This window comes from Elephantulus edwardii, unplaced genomic scaffold (genome assembly GCF_000299155.1).
Source record: "Elephantulus edwardii isolate Elephantulus edwardi_28Jun2011 unplaced genomic scaffold, EleEdw1.0 scaffold00032, whole genome shotgun sequence".
Lineage (NCBI taxonomy): Eukaryota > Metazoa > Chordata > Mammalia > Macroscelidea > Macroscelididae > Elephantulus > Elephantulus edwardii.
This window is the reverse complement of record NW_006399782.1, coordinates 147,134-167,493: the sequence shown is the minus strand read 5'-3', so window position 1 is coordinate 167,493 and position 20,360 is coordinate 147,134. Positions and strand designations below refer to the sequence as shown.

The 20,360-nt window shown below is 37.0% G+C and overlaps 1 protein-coding gene across 1 annotated transcript in view; it reads left to right on the top strand.

Moving 5' to 3' along the window:
- The window catches only part of ACAP2 (ArfGAP with coiled-coil, ankyrin repeat and PH domains 2), a 188,410-nt gene that overhangs the window by 117,310 nt on the left and 50,740 nt on the right, over positions 1-20,360 (top strand). Inside the window, exons 6-8 of the mRNA XM_006884177.1 lie at positions 2,514-2,697; positions 9,815-9,859; positions 13,341-13,436. Coding sequence (XP_006884239.1) covers positions 2,514-2,697; positions 9,815-9,859; positions 13,341-13,436 — 325 coding nt within the window. The remainder of the gene's footprint in view (positions 1-2,513; positions 2,698-9,814; positions 9,860-13,340; positions 13,437-20,360) is intronic.

The following is a 20,360-nucleotide window of genomic DNA, read 5'->3' as shown; positions in this document are numbered from 1 at the left end:
GCATCATATACTTGATACTGTGAATTTAGGAAAATACCAGTCCTTCTAGATCCTAGTCCCCTCCAGACTCCTCGAGATACCCTCGAAGCAAAATCCACACACCCTTTTTAAAAATAAAGAGGCCTCTGAGCAGAGGGCTGGGGGCACTGGCTTGTAAAGCCTTCCTTCCTGACATGTCTGTGCTTTTGATTTTGTCTTTGTTAATAAGACCACTTCTGAAGTGTTCATATTTCATTTCAAATATTCAGCATTTTAATTAGAATACATAAAAGTACCGATAAAGTTTATTATGATCTTTAGGATAAATTATGGGCATAACAGTAAATACTATTATTAATATAATGCACTTTTTTTTTAATTGTTGTATACCATCCAATCATATCCAGCTGGTACAGGAGGAGATTGCCCCTCCTTCTCCAGCAGAGCATCTAGTGGATTCAGATAGCTTGCCTTCAAGATTGCAGCACAGCTTCTTGCCACTAGGCCACCAGAGCTCCTAATATAATACACTTTTTTAGATTTTATTGTTCTGTAGATTATATCTTTCAGTTTCCAAATAGACTGACAGCAAACCTTCTTATAGAATACTGATGTTAAATTTTATGACATCTTTACAAGAATCTTTAATCATTCATAATTTCTTTTAAAAAAATTTGTTCATCTTCCAATACAGCATGCCTTGTTCTCTAGTAAAGAATTAAAAGTAAAGGGATAATATGCTTTCCCTGTAACGTGAAGCAGTTTTGAGTCAGATGAAATTGGCTGTCAAGTTGACTTCAGACTTTAAAAGCAATTCTTTTTTGTTAGTCGTCTCTAATAGATTGTGATCATGTAAGGTCATTATAATCAGAGATAGTGAGATTGGCTCAAGGTAAGACAGGATTCAGATCCTTAGGGCCACTGTGAGTCCTATATGACTAGAGGCACATAACAGCAATAGGATCATTACAGTTACCTACAATCATTAATGAATCAAGGATGTAAGGTTTTCAGACTATTCAAGTGAATACAGTTTCTTTTTACTGTTGTACTAACTTCCTTTTACTGGTACAGTTATCTCAGTTCTTAGAGAAAAGAGATCACTGTGTATATTAAGACAAAATATCCTTGCCCTTTGACCCAGTAATTGCCTCCGAGAAATTGATGACTAATATTGTTTATTGAGCTGTGGTCTGTAGATCTCCCAAAATGATAAAAACAAAAGTATGTCTTTAAACAAAACAACATATTTCTATAGTTTATCCCCCAAATAAAGGAAATTTGTAGTATTTAAGAAAAGGAAATTGGTGCATACATTTTAAACAAATTACATACTGTAATTGTGTATACCACTATTTTAAAATTATTTTATTTAACAGTGATAATGTCTCTGAATGTGTCTTTAGAGAAAAACAAATTAAACTTTATTTTTTATGTTCCTATGTTAATTTGATAAATTTCACCTTATGTTTTATAGAGCTAAATTATGAAATGTTAACTGTATTGAGATTAATATGTAACTGAAACTGTTAATTTTAGTTGGAGTAACTAGTGAAGGTGAATACAAATGGAAACAAATACATGAACCTACAAATTTATCCTTTTAAAGTGTTCCTAAAGTTTTAAAATTTTATTTTAAAATGTTGTGTTAAAACATATATAACACCAGTTCCTTGTAGAGATTGGACTGGCTAAGGACGACCAGCTGAAGGCTCATGGGTTTTAAGTGCTTGGGGCTCACTGAAGCTTAAGTGAGGATTTCCTTACAATGAGTAGAAAATTTCCCTTCTCTCCCTTGTCACAAGTTTAAAACTTCACAGCTTGTATAATGTAACCATTTGGGGTCCACTTTTAACTTGGACTAGTGTAACACTTTCATGCAATAAACGGAAAAGAACCAGAAAAAAAAACCAAAACCAACATATATAACAAAAATTTCCCCCTTTAACCATTTTAAAATGTAAATTCCAATGACATTAGTTACATTTAACTAATATAACCATGTTGTATAACCATGTTGTTGTTATGTGCTGTTGAGTTGCTTGCAGCTCATGAAAACCCTGTGTACAAGAGCTTGAAACCGGCTCTATCCTGTGCCAACTTTATTGTCTCTGACACACCTGCCTCATTATCCCAGTCACTGAATCGATCCATCTTATCGAGGGGTTTCCTCTCCTGCGCCGGCCCTCCACCCTCCCAAACATGCTGTCCCTCTCCAAGGACCAGTCCTTCCTTGCAACATGTTCAAAGTATGTCAGACGAAGCTTTATAACCAGTATAAATTCTAAAACTTTTTCATGTCTCCAAACAGTAGTTCAGTACTTTAAGCAGTAACTCTCAGTAGTCCTCTTGGCCTGGTAACCAGTCATCTACTTATGTCTCTATGCATTTGCTTGTTATAGATATTTATTTATAAGTGAGGTCATATATTATTTTCCCTTTGAAAATTTTCGCTTTGAAATTTTGCTTTTATTTTGCTCAAGTTCTTGATCGAGAAGGTTTTATGAAAATTTCATTAAGTTATTATTTTTTAGAGATCTTAGAAAATTCAAAGATGCCAAGAAACAATTTGAAAAAGTGAGTGAAGAAAAAGAGAATGCATTAGTAAAAAATGCTCAAGTACAAAGGAACAAACAGCATGAAGTTGAGGAAGCCACAAACATTCTAACAGCAACAAGAAAATGTTTTCGACACATAGCTCTTGACTACGTACTTCAGGTATATTTATTATGTTTTCAAAGAAATGGTTACTAAACACATTTTTTTGAGTGATTATGAAATTGACTTAAAAACTTGTTTCAGGTTTTTTTGGAAATGATTATTTCTTTTTTTTACTGGTTTGTTTACAAAGTTTGTATACATTGTATTTCACACCATTCTTCATTCACATTGTGTTTCATACAGTTATTCTCATGCATTATGTTTTATAAAATTAATCACCATTGGACTTTGCCCATCCTTACCCTGTCTTTTCTCAGTCTTTTTAAAGAAGACTGTGATCATCTAAGATCATTAAAATTATAAGAAAAATTCTATGTGTATGTTGTTGTTATTGTTGTTGTTGTTATGTGCCGTCAAGTCATTTGCGACTCATAGTGACCCTATGTACAACAGCCCTAAACCCTGCTCTATCCTGTGCCAATCTCATTGCCTCTGACACACCCATCCTGATTACCCCAGTCACTGAATCATTCCACCTCATAGAGGGTCTTCCCCTCCTGCGCTGTCCCTCCACTCTGCCCAGCATGATGTCCCTCTCTAAAGACCTGTCTCTCCTTAAAACATGTCCAAAGTATGTCAGGCGAAGCCCCAGAATCCTTGCCTCCAAGGAGCAGCCTGGTTTAACCCTCTCTAGGATGAATCTGTTTGTGTTCTTGGCAGTCCATGGTACATTCAATACTCTTCTCCAGCACCACAGCTCAAAGGCATCAATTCTCCTTCTATCCTCCCTGGTCATTGTCCAGCTCTCTGATGCATAACAAGTGATTGCAAAAACCATGGCCTGTATCTTTGTGTAAACAGTGTGAAAAATTCTCATCTACACACACACAGACATTATGTGTGTGTGTGCGCGCGCATTCATCTGGCTCTGATTTCTCTGGTTTTTTTCAGTTAACATACTTTCCTCCACTTTAAAATCTTAAAAAGTGCCATTTCAAATTGCTATATAATATTCATGAAATGCCATCTCAATTAGTATTTCATTATCAAACATTTATTTGTAATAGAGAAAATGAAACTTTTATTCCTAGTAAATGATAATTACAAGCTTGTGTAAAAATATTTTACCACATTTCTTATTAATTCTTTAGAATACATCCTTAGAGTAGAATTAGCACTTAAAATTATTCTGGGCACGGGGTGGGGGGGACCCTGGTGGCCTAGTGGCAAGGAGCTGCAACTACAATCCCAGAGGCCCACGGTTTGAATCCACCAGATGCTCTGCCGGGGAAGGAGGGACAATCTCCTCCTGTATCAGTCAGATCTGATTTGACAGTACACGCACACAAAAATGAAAAAAAAAATTATTCTAGGGGTCTCTGTATTCCAAAATGAAAATCGTTTGTAAAGATAGTGTTCTCATGGATGCTTTTTTTTGGTTTGTTTGTTTAATTGGTGGTCTCTGTTAGGTGACTTGCTTGGGAATCAAGTTCAGCTATACAATTGAAGCCAGTTTGAGTTCTGGTGATACAGGACGTATGAGTTCTGGTGATTCACATTGGCTAAAGGTTCCAAGGGAGAAAAGTAGGCTGTCTCCTCCTGTACAGTGTCCAGCCTCTGAAAACCCTCTGGAGAGTCAGGCATGAATTAGTTCTGACTTGATGATAGTGAGGTCGCTAGATGAGCTTAGAAAGACGGAGGGCAAGCGAAGGAGAGCGACACTCTCAGTCAGAGAGATTGACACGGTGACTTCAGCAAGGGGCTCTAGTGTGTCAGAGATGACGAGGATGGACAGGATTCAAGTTGGCTGTTCATAGGGTCACTGTGAGTCATATTCGACTCAGTGACACCTAACAGCAACAACAAAGGAATTTGAAATGCCTAAAAATAAAAGCATTCTTTTTAGACATTATTTTAAATGCGGTATTTACGTACAGCATGTGTTACTATGTAGAAGTATATGGAATCTTGAAGCTTAAAGAATTATTTATAAATTTCCTTTTTTAATAACTGTGATGGAGTTTGTAGAGATTATTGACCTTACTATGATTGCAGAGTTTTTCTTTAAATAATACTTAAGTAATCATACACAAATTAGTGATCAAGCTCTACTTAGGGAACTAGTGGTATTCCTGGGTGTGGTGTAAATAGTTAAGTGCTGAGATGCTAACTGAAAGCATGGCTTTGGGAGTCCATCCCGAGGTGCCTGGGAGAACAGCGTGACAGTCTACTTCCAGAAAGCCAGTCAGTGAGAATCCTGTGTAGCGTAATTCTACTGTGACTCAGGTGCAGTTGCTATGAGTTGCAACTGACTTGGTAACAACTGGTTGTACACTACTCTGGAATAGATAAAGAAAAGGACTGTTGTACAAAAAGAACATATGATTTGGCACGCTATGTATGACAAATGACAAGCTAGATTAGGAGAGGGTAAGAGAGAAGGGAGGAAAAGGTGCATCAATGAATGAATGAAAACCCAATCTTTCTATAAACTCTCATTAAAATCACATTTTAAAGAAACCTTTAGAAAAGAGCATCGATGCTTTTCTTGTTAAGTTCTTACCTCTCTTATTATTTCATTGGAACCAACTCATAGATGCCCTTTACTGGGTTTTTAGAGGCAGTAAATTGCAAGGGAGGAGATTGCCCATCTTTCTAACTCCCACACCCTGCACTCCTTCCTTCCAGTCTGCCTGATGAGCTCTGCCTCTGGGTTAAGCAGCACAGCTCTCTATGAATTGTGCTGCCATCTAATTAATTGTTATTAGATGCCATCAAGTTGACTACAACTTGCAGTGACCCTATGAACAACTTCCATTTGACCACCTTTTCTTTCTTTCTTTTTTTAAATTTTATTATTCCTTTGTGTGTGTACCATCAAATTGGATCTGACTGGTACAGAAAGAGATTGCCCTCCTTCTCCAGCGGAGCATCTGGTGGATTCAAACTGCATACCTCTGGGATTACAGTGCAGCTTCTTGCCACTAGGCCACCAGAGCTCCCTTCCACCTTTTCTTTTTAAGGCGAGCCAATAGTATTTGTCTTCCAAATTTCTTTCCTTAACAACTGAGCACGTCCAGGACTGCATTTCTTTGCTGGAACACCACAGTTGATCTGTCTTTTCCGGGAGCCTTATTTTCTGCCAGTGTTTTTATTCAGTCAGTTTAGACTTCTTTCTTCAGTACTGTTGGTTTTTGTTCATATGCTTCTTCCTGAAATGGTTCAGTGTTGACCAGTTCTTTTTGGTTCAGTGCTTCTGTGTATTCCTTCCATTGATACCTCATGAATAATTCTGTATTTTGCCCTTTGATCATTTAGTATTAGAACTTGAGGCTTGAATATTCTGCAGTTTTTTTCAGCTGGAGGTGTGTTCTTAAATGTATTCCTCCTGTTTGCTTTTCCAATTCCGGGCCTTTGCTCATTAAGTTATAGTACTTTGCTTTGTCTTGTTGACCTGTCTTTTGAAATCTTCTGTTGAGCTAACTCTTACTTCATCATTTCTTTTGCTTTTACTTTCCTTCTTTGAAGAGCAAGTTTCAGAGTCTCTTCTGATTCTTGATTTGGTCTTTTCTGTTTTTATAATGAAATATTATCCTTGATATCATTCCACTACTGGTCTGATCTTTGCTCATTAATGTTCAGTGCATCAGATCGGTTCTTGAAATGCCTTTTAAATTCAGATGGAATAAACTCAAGGTGGTATGTTAGCTCTTGTGGAGTTGTCCTAATTTTTGTCAGCTTCAATTAGAATTTGCACATAAACAACCGATTGTTCAGCAGTCAGCCCCTGACCTTTTTTTGTCCACTCATATTGAGCTCCTTCCTGTCTGTTTTCACAGAAGTCGTTAGTTTATTTGACCCTTGTACTCTGTCACGGGAGGTCCATGTGTCAAGTCCACCTGTATGTTTTTTATAAAGGCATTCAAACTTAACTGCATCATCCATAAAACACAAGTAAACATCTTTCTGATATTCTGTGCTTTTAAGTTAACACACATTTGACATCAACAGTTATATCCCTTGTTTCACAGCCTTTTCTCTGGTTTACATTTCTGGCAGTTCTTTGTCAACATACTATTCTAGCTGTTTTTAAAATATTTTCAGCAAATTCTTATTTGTATGTGATTTTAAATTTTAATTATTTTTATGTGTATGTGTGTGCCGTCAAATTGGATCTGACCAGTATAGAAGGAGATAATCCTTCCTTTTCTATCAGAGCATCTGGTAGATTTGAACCGTGCTGCTCTAGGATTACAGTACAGCTTCTTGCCACTAGGCCACCAGAGCTCTATTTGTATGTGATTTTAATGATGTTGTTATTAATATGCTGTTGAGTCGCTTGCAACTCGTAGCGACCCTATGTACAACAGCCCTACACCCTGCTCTATCCTGTGCCAATCGCACTGCCTCTGACACACCCATCCCGATTACCCCAGTCACTGAATCAAGCTACCTCATAGAAGGTCTTCCCCTCCTGCGCTGTCCCTCCACCCTACCAAGCATGATGTCCCTCTCCAAGGACCTGTCTCTCCTTACAACATGTCCAAAGTATTGTCAGACGAAGCCCCAGAATCCTTGCCTTCAAGGAGTAGCCTGGTTTAACCCTCTCCAGGATGAATCTGTTTGTTTTCTTGGCAGTCCATGGTACATTCAATACTCTTCTCCAGCACCACAGCTCAAAGGCGTCAATTCTCCTTCTATCCTCCCTAGTCATTGTCCAAATCTCTGATGCATAACAAGTGATAGCAAAGACCATGGCTTGTATCAGAAGCACCTTAGTCTCCAGAGACACACCGTTGCTATTGAGTACTTTAGAGAGGTCCCTAACAGCAGACTTTCCCATCGTAATACGTTTTTTTGATTTCCTGGCTGCTGGTGCCAAGAGTGTTGACTGTGGAGCTGAGCAAACTGAAGCTGTGAATAATCTCAATCTCTTCGCCATCCATCCTGATGCTGCCAATTGGTCCAGTGGTGAGAATCTTTGTCTTCTTGACATTGAGCCTCAATCCATACTGAAGGCTGCAGTCCTTGACCCTCTGCAGCAAGTGCATCAGGTCCTCCTCAGTTTCAGCAAGCAGGGTGTGTCATCTGCATAACGCAGATTGTTAATAGATCTTCTACCAATCCCGATGCCACACTTCTCCTCATAGAGCCCAGCCTCTCGGATAATCTGCTCTGCATACAGGTTGAAAAGGTATGGAGATAGGACACATCCCTGGTGTACACCCTTCCCAATTTTGAACCATGCTGTGTTACCCTACTCGGTTCTGACAATTGCCTCTTGGTCCAAGTATAGGTTTCGCATTAGGACGATCAAGTGTCCTGGTATTCCCATTCTTCTCAGAGTCATCCACAGTTTGTTATTATCCACACAGTCAAACGCCTTTGTATAATCAATGAACACAGATAGACATTCTTCTGGTATTCCCTGCTTTCAGCTAAGATCCATCTAACATCAGCTACACTATCCCTAGTACCACGACCCCTTCTAAACCCAGCCTGGACTTCTGGCAGCTCTCTGCTGATGTGCTGTTTCATTCTGTTGGGTCTTTCCTCCCTCTTCCTCAATGGAAGAAATAAAGATTTCTTCCTGTTGTTCAGGAATCTATTTTCCAAATTTCTTGAGATAGGCTAGTGAGTGAGTACACCCAGAGCTGCATCTGTTTCTTGAAATGCTTCAATTAGTATTTCCTCAATTCCTGGGCCTGTTTTTTGCCAGTGCCTTCAGTTCAACTTGAACTTCTTTCTTCAGTACTTGGTTCTTCATTATATGCTACTTCCTGAAATGGTTCAGGGTTGACCAATTCTTTCTGCGCAATGACTGTGACTATGTCTCTCTGTGTGTGAGAGTGTGTCATTAAACTTATCTCAAGCTGAAAGAAATGAAAAAAATTCAGGCTTTTTGTTGAATTTATGAGGATTCTACGGGCAAAATAGGGAATGATGCAGGAAGCATCAAAAGATGGTCGATAATACACTGAGTTGATCATATACCACTTGTGTATGACTCAGCCATTGTACAAAATTGTATCATGGAATCTATGTCACTAATACTTTGTTTTCCAACTTTTGTATTCTAGTCACTAATTGTTAGCATGAATTCATCTTGATTGCATGATTTAATAAATTTCTGCAGAAATAAATTTCAGGCTTTCAGGAATTATCCTTGTTGGGGTCTTACTTATTCATGGAACATAGTTTAAATTTTTACCAACTAGGCCATTATGTTAAACTGGAATGGTAAACCAATACAAAGAGAGCAAACAGTTTCTATAAGGCCTTGAGGTGGGGTCAGTTTTGAAATGTGGTTGGAACACATCGAGAAAGTGGGAAAGTGGTGAAAACTATATTGGAGAGAGAATCAGGGACCTCATCAGAAAAGGTTTTAAAATAGACCACAGTAGGAGGTTCTCATGCTATGCCATGCTTAATTGGAAGCATTCAAGAATTTTAAATTGGAGGAAACATAGTCTTTTTCTACCTTTTAAAGTAGCTGCTCTGGTTGTTGTGTGGAGTATGGATTATAGGATGTCAAGTTTGGAAACAGAACCATTTCACACAGACTATTTTAACAGCCCACAAATGTTAAAATATAGATTGGTGATCTCTCTTCTCTTCAAAGTTCTTTTCAACTTTCCCTTATGGTACTTGTTGACTATCGGTCTCGTGCCGGTATTTAGCCTTAGATGGAGTTTACCACCTGCTTTGGGCAGCATTCCCAAGCAATCCGACTCTGGGAAGACCCGGCCCCGGCCCGCTGGGGGCCGCTACCGGCCTCACACCGTCCACGGGCTGGGCCTCGATCAGATGGTGGTGAAATATTTCAATAATTGGGTTAACGATATGTGTGGAATGGTTTTGAATAGTTAGAGAAGACGGGAAGGAAAATGGAATTAGAAGAGGTTTAGATGTCAAAGCACTTTGACATTTTGGTGTTATAATTTAAATGGCCAGTTTTTCTTTGAGGGTAAAAATGGATACAAATTTTATTGATATGCTTGCCTTAAGAGTATTTACCAAAAGAAGATTGAAGGATGAAAAAACCGGAACTCCATTTTTATTTGCTATTAAACGAAGCATTAAGCCAGTAGAATTAGCAAATTTTACGATGTTACATTATGAAATAGTTTTAAAAATGGTGTTTGAGTGATTAACCAAGTATATTTTCCCTCAGATTAATGTTCTCCAATCAAAAAGAAGATCAGAAATACTAAAATCAGTAAGATATTTATTGAAATATTATAAATATTTAAAATCAATATTGCAGTTTAATGTAAATGTAAGATAAATATTATAAATATCTTAATATAAGTACTATAAGTATTTGAATATAAATCAATAATATAGATATTTAAGGGTTTAAAACCACATCTCTTGTGTATATATGTGTGTATGTGTATGAGAGTACATATATATATCTTAATATAGAATGTCCAAAGTTTATAATTGCTTTTCTTATTGATCTTTTTTTTTTAACTTCTTATTGATCTTTATCCTTATGTCACTCTGTCTCCTCATGTTGTAGTTGTTTGTGAACATTTCATCTCTTATTACACTTTAAGCGCCTTATAGGCAGATCTTGAGCTGTCCTGTTTTTAGTTTCTATAATCCTAATAAAATATGAGTATTCAACTCGCAGTGATATTTGGTGCGATCATGTAAACCTGTATCTCAGGATGTTTCAAAATTTGTTTTGAAATATAAAAACACGGTGCTGGTGAGCTCTGGTGGCCTAGTGGCAATAAGCTGCACTGCAATCCCAGAGGTGCACAGTTCAAATCCACTAGATGCTCTGCTGGAGAAGGAGGGACAGTCTCCTCCTGTACCAGTCAGATCTGATTTGACGGTGCACACAAAAACCAAACAAAAACCAAGGTGTTATTACATTTGAGGTTTGGATGTCATTTGTATTTACTTTTGAATTTTTTTGTTTTCAACCCCTTTCAAAGAACATTTTCCTGTATGTTTCTTATATATTATTTGATCATTTACAATAATTGATATTAAAGACGTGTATGAAGAGTACCATTTGGAGAATTTTCCCTTTAGATTATCAGCCCTTTGGTTTGTTCTTCGCTGGGCAGTTTTAAAAAAAGGATGAAATGGAAGAGTCACTTCTTTTTCCTTTCTGAAGCTTTACACTTGTAATGACAATGATTCCACCCCCCCCCCTTTTTCCTTTTGCAATTTGAGTGAAAGTTTACAAAGAGAATTAGTTTCCATTCAACCATTCATATACATTTTATTTCAGGCAATATTTTTTTCTTGCTCATTTTTTTGCTTTAAGGTTTAAAAAGAAGTGGGCAGGGGATGGTAGTGGTTTGATATCTCACTCTTTAATAGTTTGAGATTTCTACTTTCTGAAGTACTTTTTCCCCATAAAGGCTCTACTTAAAAATTGCTTTTGATCCTTCCTTCTCCCCCCTAGCTTTTTTGTTTATAATCACATAGTACCCTATGAGGTAAGTACTTTGTACTTTATATTTTTTAAAAAGATAATATCTATTCCCCCTTTCTTTCCAGATTGACATTAATGTATATTAATTTTAGAAAACTGGAAAATAACATCTATGGAGAAGAAAATAAAAACCACTTGTACTTCCAAGGGAGAACCACCGTTAATATTTTGATGTATATCTTCTAGTCTTTTTTCTCTCTGTGTGTTTGTGTGTCTTGGTGTATGTGAATATGTATATGTAGTTTTTAAATTAAAAAAACAAAATTGGATTCAATCCTACATACTCTTCTGTGAATTATATTTTATTAATTACGTATTATACTGTAACATCATCCTGTGTCATGAAATAATCTTTAATGTGGCTAGGTACAGTTATAACACATGAATTTATTAGGAGTCCACACACTTGTGTGTACAATTAGATATATTAATCTCCTTAGGGTATGTAATCTTTATCTTAACTACCCTGCTCTGCTATTGTGGAGAGAAAAATAGCTATTTAACAGTATGTAACTGAACACATTAACTATTGCAAGGAATCTGTTTTGTGAATACAGAAATTGGAACTCACCATTTTTCAGTTATGAAATGTTATCCATTTAAAAAATATGAAAATCATTAATAGTTTATAGACCACATAGAACTAGGGGTGGGCTGGCCTTAATGTTTGGGTTGTAGTAGTTTGCTGGCCTCTTAATTCTGCCCTAACTTAACTTTACCCATTAATGGGTATGTAATTAATTTCCATGCTTAGGACATTGAACAAATAGCATTGTGATGATCTTCTATTAAATCATTAGCGTAATCTTCTTATTTCCTTAGAGTAGATTCATAGGTGAGGGATTACTTAGAAGGTTTAAGAATTTATTAATTATTAAAAATATTGTCATATTTCAAGCTTATACAACTGCTTACATTTACTAATGTATGAGAGTAAACCTTTTCCCACACTTTTACCAGCATCAAGTGTTAGCTTCCTAATTTAGTAGATAGCACTCCAAATTTAGTAGATAGTGAGCACAATCTCATTGTTCAGTTTTGCATTTTGTTAATAGAAATGAGTCTGAACATTTTGTTTTCCTTTTTTTGTGGGGGTTGGTCTCTTGTACTGCCCATTTGTGTTGTCTCTCTTTGTGTTAGTGTTCATCTTTTTCATTCTGGTTTGTAACATCACTGATGCATTAAGACTACTACTTTGTGTTATGTATTTTCTAGTTTATAATTTTTAAAATTTCTTTATTACACACTTTAATGTTCAGACATATTTTATGTTTCATGAGCCATAAATATTAATCTTTCTTTTTTTCAAGCCATTAGCTTATTAATGACACAGAGTTGTATAGCCACTACCATTGTCTAATTTCAGAACAATCTCTTTGTGTAATTGTTGCCATTTTTCTTTTAATTGGTTTTCTACTTTGAAAAATATTTTTTCTGGTGGATTAATAAGTATTAAAGTAGTTAGATTTCAAAGCATTGAACATGTGTCTTTTGCTAAAAATAGCATGCATGTTTGGAGGATTATTTTGGTATTCTGCACTTAATTATGTAATTCTCTCACATGTAAAGACTTAGCTAATAAAATTAGGGTGATTTTCTGATTGAATAAGCATAATAAAGAAAAATTTGTTAAAAATCTTAAGTGAATGACATTTTTTGATTTGTAGGCAGTTTATCAACAAGAAATAATCATGTTGGGACAAGTCTGTTGTCTCATTGTTATCTTTAGGGGAAATAAAATTGAGCAGTCCTCTACTTCAGATTGTGCTTGTTTATCTAGTAGATTATAAAATGTTTTGTCATTGGTTTATTTTGAGAGATTTTTACCTTTTCCCATCTTAATTTTTGTATTTTATTCTTTAAGGTTTACCAGTGAGTTTTACTGAAGGAAAGCACATTGATATTTAATAATATATCTAGGAAGCTAGTAATAGTCTTGAAAGTTTATTTGCATTATTATTACATAAGTATTTACCCTCTAGATACAGCCTAATCCATTAAAATTTTGAAAATTACTAAAACTTAAATGATTGGAAAATGTTTTTAAAAGTAAAATTCCGTTTTTGCTACATTTGCAAATATTTTTAAGTACTGTGATGAAGAATGACTCAGTAAGTTTGACTTTAAATTGGCTTAGCTCTGAGTTCTTTTGAATAATTTTTAAATATAAAATCATCATTTTAAAATATTTCTGAATAGTTACTGAGCAATGGACAATAACATCATGTTTCTCCCCAATTAGATGCTATCCTTTATGTATGCCCATTTGGCTTTCTTTCATCAAGGATATGATCTATTTAGTGAACTTGGGCCCTACATGAAGGATCTTGGTGCACAGGTAATCTTGAATTTTACTCTTTGCTTTTGTATTATATATGAATCTTTGCTTTTTTAAAAAAATAGAATTAAGTATATTTGGAAGTTTAATATTTCACTTACTTAATGAAGAACTTTGGTTCCCTTCCAAATATGTGGATGGTTTAAATATTTAACAAAAAAATGAAATTGAAAAGAAAAAGTTAACTATATTATATGTTGTTGTTGTTATGTGCCTTCGAGTCGCTTGCGACTCATAGCGACTCTATGTACAACAGCCCTAAACTCTGCTCTGTCCTGTGCCAATCGCACTGTCTCTGACACTTCTATCCTGATTATCCCAGTCACTGAATCAATCCACCTCATAGAGGGCCTTCCCCTCCTGTGCTGTCTGTCTACCCTTCCAAGCATGATGTCCTTCTCCAAGGACCGGTTTCTCCTCACAACATGTCCAAAGTATATTAGACAGAGCCTCAGAATCCTTGCCTCCAAGGAGCCACCCGGTTTAACCCTTTCCAGGACAAATCTGTTTGTTTTCCTAGCAGTCCATGGTACCCTCAATACTCTTCTCCAGCACCACAGCTCAAAGGCGTCAATTCTCCTTCTGTCCTCCTTGGTCATTGTCCAACTCTCTGATGCATAGCAAGTGATTGCAAAGACCATGGTCTGTATCAGAAGCACCTTAGTCTCCAGAGACACACCGTTCCTCTTGAGTACTTTAGAGAGGTCCCTAACAGCTGACTTTCCCATGGCAATGCACCTTTTAATTTCCTGTCTGCTGGTGCCAAGACTGTTGACTATGGAGCCAAGCAAACTAAAGCTGTGTACAATCTCAGTCTCTTCACCATCCATCCTGATGCTGCCAATTGGTCCAGTGGTGAGAATCTTTGTCTTCTTGACATTGAGCCTCAATCCATATTGTAGGCTGCAGTCCTTGACCCTCTGCAGCAGGTGCTTCAGGTCCTCTTCAGTTTAAGCAAGCTGGGTTGTGTCATCTGCATAACGCAGATTATAGATAATAAGACTATTAAAGATAAAAATTTAAAAATAAAGGCTCTTTTATAATAATAGAGCTAGATTTATTTTTAACTTTTTACGTTTGAATAATTTAGTTAATGCCCTAATTGATTTTGCATTTGAGTTTTGTTGAAAAAATCTGTTTGAAAATTTACATATATTAATGTTAGAATTTTTTTTTTTAGATTATATAAGTCCTGGCAGCTTGTGTGTGTATGTGTTTATAAAAAGATTGTGTATAAGAATTTCATTATTTTCAAAATAATTTTGATAATTTGATCAGTTCTTTGTATATTTTTTGGTACATTTGTCTTTTGCACTTTGGTGAGCTCTCAATATTTAAGAGTGTAAGTTTTGAGTTTATTTTCTTTTGCAAGCTAGTTCAGGCTACATGCTGAGGAGAGAGATTTAAGTTTGAAATCAGAATTTGGATAAATAAGAAAAAGATAAGAATGGAATGGAAATATTGGAGTCTCTGATTAGAGTTTATATATTTTGCAGTGGATTTGGGAAGGGTTTGTATTGAAGACATCTACTGTAAATTACAGGTGTGCTGCCACTGAACTCACCCTGTTAGAGTTAAGTCAGTAAATCATCAGACTATTAATCTCTTTGTCTTCTTTCTGTTCACTAAATTCCTTTATACTGTGACTAGATAGTTAGGTTTGTATGTAAGTGACAGAAAACTGAAGGTCAAAATAGCTTCAACAAGATACCTGTTTCTTATAAGATCAAAGTATGGTAGTTACTTGACCATCAGTGTCTCTGCTTATTGTATCTTTTGTTTATATCTGATGATTAATTTTGATTGCTCAGGATTTGATATCTAAATTCCAGCTAATAGGAAGGGGGAAAAGGGGGACAGTACATATTTCCTTCCAGTGAGGACTTTTCTTTGAATTTGTACATAGCGCTTCAATTCTAGTTACATGGTTACATTATCTGCAATAAAAACTATAAAATATTTGATGACCAGGTCATTTTGTAACTGCCTAGATTCTGAGTATCTTATTTTTAAGATATGAGGAGCTAATAAATACTGGGGACATTTATCTAGCAATCTTTCCTATATAGGGTATATTTGAGGTGAAGTTCAAGTGGATTCAAAAGAATCCATGGAATAAGTGATGTCATTGCTGACACTAGATGGATCTTGACTGAAAGAAGAGAATACCAGAAAGATGTTAAGCTGTGTTTCATTGGCTATGAAGAGGCATTTAACTATTTGGATTATAATACATTCTAAATAGCATTGAGAAGAATGGAAATTACAGAATATTTAATTGTGCACATGTAGCACTTGTCCATAGACCACGAAGCATTGTTCAACAGAATATGGGATATTGCATGATTTAAAATCAGGGAAGATGTACATCATGGTTCTATTCTTTCTCCATACCTATTTAATTTGTATACGGAGTGAATAATCTGAGAAACTCGACTATATGAAGAGGGATGTGGCATCAAGATTGGAAAGAGACTGAACAGCCTGTGTTATATAGATGACACAGCCATGCTTGCTGAAAATTAAGAAGACTTGAGGTATTTCTGATAAAGGTTGAAGACTGTAGTCTTCAGTATGGAATAGGCAAGATCATGAATAGATGGAGAACGGATTGAAGTTCCTGCTGATTTCATTTTACTTGGATTCACAATCAGTACCTATGAAAGCAGCAGTCAGGGAAGCAAAAGACCTAATACATTGGGCAAATTTGTTTCCAAGGATCTCTCTACAGGGCTAAAAAGAAATGATGTCACTTTTAAGACTGAAGCCACAGTGTTTTAAGTTGCTTCATAAACATGTTAAATCTGGATAATAAGTAAAGAATACCTAGAATAATGGATTCCTTTGAATTATGGTGTTCATGAAGAATATTGAGTAGACCAAACGCTGCCAAAAAGCTATCAAATCGGTCACAGAAAGGGGGTGGACAGACTGTTCCTTAGAAGCAAGGATGAGAGGGCTTTGTCTCTTACCCTTGGAACATGTTTTCAGGAGGGGCCTGTCCTTGAAAAAAAAATTATGCTGAAAACAGAGTGTCTGTGAAGGAAAGGAAAATCCTAAATGAGATGGGCTGACACAGTGAGCTGTAGCAGTGAGCTTGATTGAGCACAGCAGAGGGTGGAAGGATCAGGTTCCCACCTATTTTTCTATTTTACATAGGATCATGCTGAGTTGGAAACAGTTTGATGGCAGCAATGGCATTATAGATAGAACTTTGAACCCAAACTTGGGGGAAGGCAAGATCATTCTAAGCTGTAGGCTCTTCCCATTCTATCAAATCCTAGACTATAACCCACATCTCAGTTATTACATACAAAACAATGTCAGATGAATCAAAACTCACCTAATTAACTTTTTGTATATTTTTATTATAGTTTTTTTTTTTACATTTATTCCCCAGATCCTAAATGATTTTATAGGTGCTTAGAAAAGCTTCTAAGCTCCAATATGAGAAGAATGTCAGCTATGGGTCCCTTCTGACTCAGTGGTACACAACAATAGTAATAATTTATATTATGACATTATGTAGATGCTGTGCAGAGCACCTTAGAGGAAAACTGAGATGTGAAGGATAGAGGAGGATTAGCTAACTCTGCTTATGTGGTGCATAAAATTCTAAGTGACCAGGAACCAATATCACATGTTGTTGTTATGTGCCGTCGAGTCGTTTGTGACTCATAGCGACCCTATGTACAACAGCCCTAAACCCTGTTCTATCCTGTGCCAATCGCATTGCCTCTGACACACCCATCCCGATTACCCCAGTCACTGAATCAATCCACCTCATAGAGGGTCTTCCCCTCCTGCGCTGTCCCTCTACTCGACCCAGCATGATGTCCCTCTCCAAAGACCTGTCTCTCCTTGCAACATGTCCAAAGTATGTCAGACGAAGCCCCAGAATCCTTGCCTCCAAGGAGTAGCCTGTTTTAACCCTCTCCAGGATGAATCTGTTTGTTTTCTTGGCAGTCCATGGTACATTTAATACTCTTCTCCAGCACCACAGCTCAAAGGCGTCAGTTCTCCTTCTGTCCTCCCTAGTCATTGTCCAGCTCTCTGATGCCTAACAAGTGATTGCAAAGACCATGGCCTGTATCAGGCTTCATCTCTAGAGAGGTCCCTAACAGCAGACTTTCCCATCGCAATACGTTTTTTGATTTCCTGGCTGCTGGTGCCAAGAGTGTTGACTGTGGATATGAGCAAACTGAAGCTGTGGACAATCTCAATCTCTTCGCCATCCATCCTGATGCTACCAATTGGTCCAGTGGTGAGAATCTTTGTCTTCTTGACATTGAGCTTCTTGACCCTCTGCAGTAAGTGCATGAGGTCCTCCTCAGTTGCAGCGAGCAAGGTTATGTCATCTGCATAACACAGATTGTTGATAGATCTTCCACCAATCCTAACGCCACGCTTCTCCTCATAGAGCCCAGCCTCTCGGATAATCTGCTCTGCATACAGATTGAAAAGGTATGGAGATAGGACACATCCCTGGCGTACACCCTTCCCAATTTTGAACCATTCAGTGTTGCCCTGCTCTGTTCTGATGATTGCCTCTTGGTCCAAGTATAGTTTTGCATTAGCACGATTAAATGTTCTGGGATTCCCATTCTTCTCAGAGTCAGCCACAGTTTGTTATGATCCATGCAGTCAAATGCCTTTGCATAATCAATGAAACAGAGATAGACATTCTTGTGGTATTGTTTGCTTTCAGCTAAGATCCATCTAACTTCAGCTACAATATCCCTAGTGCCATGACCCCTTCTAAACCCAGCCTGGATTTCTGGTAGTTCTCTGCTGATGTACTCTTCCAGTCGTCTTTGGATAATCTTCAGTAGAATCTTTCTTGCATGTGAAATCAGTGCTATTGTTCTGTAGTTTTCACACTCAGTTGGGTCACCCTTCTTTGGAATGGGAGCAAATATCACATATTTTAAGAAATATTGTCTTTTATTTTCATTAGAAACCACTAGTCTCAAGTTTTAACAGTATTTTGATGGCAAATACAATTTACTAATAGTTGAATCTGACTTTACTTAAAATGTGGAGTTAGTAGTTTCATAGTTCCATAACTTGCAATTAACTAATTTAAAAGTAGTTTTGCAGAAAAAAATATGTTTCAAATATTGAAAAAATCAAATAAATGAAGGACTCAAATATATTTATTAGGCTTAGCAGCAAGGAAACCATTTGTAACATATATTGGGATTCCTATCTGAGTAGACTGTGGGCAGAGGGCAGAAGCCGAATTAGAGTGGGTAGATTAGTAAGAAATGGACTAGCCAAAACTGGGGGTTGCGGGGGGAGAGAGAAGTATCTAGAGAAGAATACTAGTTGAACAATGTAAAAATAGCTGGTTCAGGCCATCTCAAGAGGGAGAAGTTGAAAAAGTGGAAGAGAGACAATGACATCTGAGATGGTAGGGGGATTGGGAACTAGAACACAGGTGGAAGGGAGTTACAAGGTGAACTACCTAGTTACAGGAGCCTGTTAAATTCATAATGTGCACTACCAGCACAAACATGGTGTGTTCCAGGCTCTGCCTGATGCAGTTCTTGGTATTTAGAAGATTGTCCTGTTTTCTAACAGTCGTCAGATCTCTTCACCTCACTCATCTCCCAATTCCCTAGTGTGTTTACATATATAGGTTTCTTTGTATTCCTGCTCCACCAGAGAGGAAAATTTCCATTTCTACTCTAATAGCAGGAGCCATAGATAGATAGATAGATAGATATAGTCAGTTCAGATTCAGCAGCATACAACAATAACAATCACTGCATTAGCATTGGGATGGGGTTACAACAGAGGAATTTACTAGTAATTTGATAGATAGAATATCATTACATGGGTTACTGTACTCATGTGTAAGGTAGAAATGTGAGATATAAGTATTAATTTTTTTCCTTGAGGGCTACCTTGTCACTTCAGTCTGAATAAATAAATATATTTTTATTGCTTTCATTTAGCAGCTCTAAAAACTGTGGTATAATGTATATATGATATTTATTCCATTGATTCTATGTAAGCAGTTACTGATTGAGAATATAGATTTTTCTGGTAAAGCATTATCCACTAAATCAATGTTACATGTCACTAACCTATGTATGTATGTATTAGATCTTGAAGTACTTGCCATCTGCAGTGTTAGCTTAAAAATTGGCCTTTCTAGTCATTATGTTAACCCTTGCTGATCTCCAGCTATCATAACTGTAAGCATACAGTCTTGCAAATCATCAACAGCTGTGGGACTAGAATAAGAGAGAGAGTGCTTCCCACACTGAGCAACAAGACTTGAGGGAGGTTGGAGTGAGACCCTGGTGAGGATGAGACCCCGGTGAGAGCAAGAACCCAGTGAGGGCAAGACCCTGGTGATGGTGGTGGAAAGACTGTGGCAAGATGTAACCAGAGGAGCCCTGAGATAAAGGCCACAGTTCAAAGTTTTTCTGTTCTTGCCAAATGATGGAAGGTAAAGCTGACTACTGAACTGAAACCAGCGCCTGAACTAATTGAGGAATTGTGCATTGGGACTGCCGGGCTAAAACCTGGACTTATATTGAGTGATATTCTTTGCCTCCCCCACTCTTCAACATACTGCCCTAATAAACCTCATCCTCGGTACCACAACTGTGAGTAAAGTCTGTGAGCCAGCAATGAATATTGGACCTGAATGATTGGTAGATATAGGTGCAGGAACATAAGGGTTGCTGTGTCTGACCAAGCAGATACCTATTTGCTGCTGTGGATATTATTGGTAAGGACAGTTACCTTTTATGAAGCAGATAAAGGTTAGACTTGGTGAGCCCCACGTAGTTACATCTGTTCCTTTCATATCATCTAAGCTTAATTCTTGATAATTATAATAGTGATAGTTCTGTTTGACTCTAGTATTTTGTTTCTTTACTGCTGCTCATTAAATTAAGATTCTGTGAC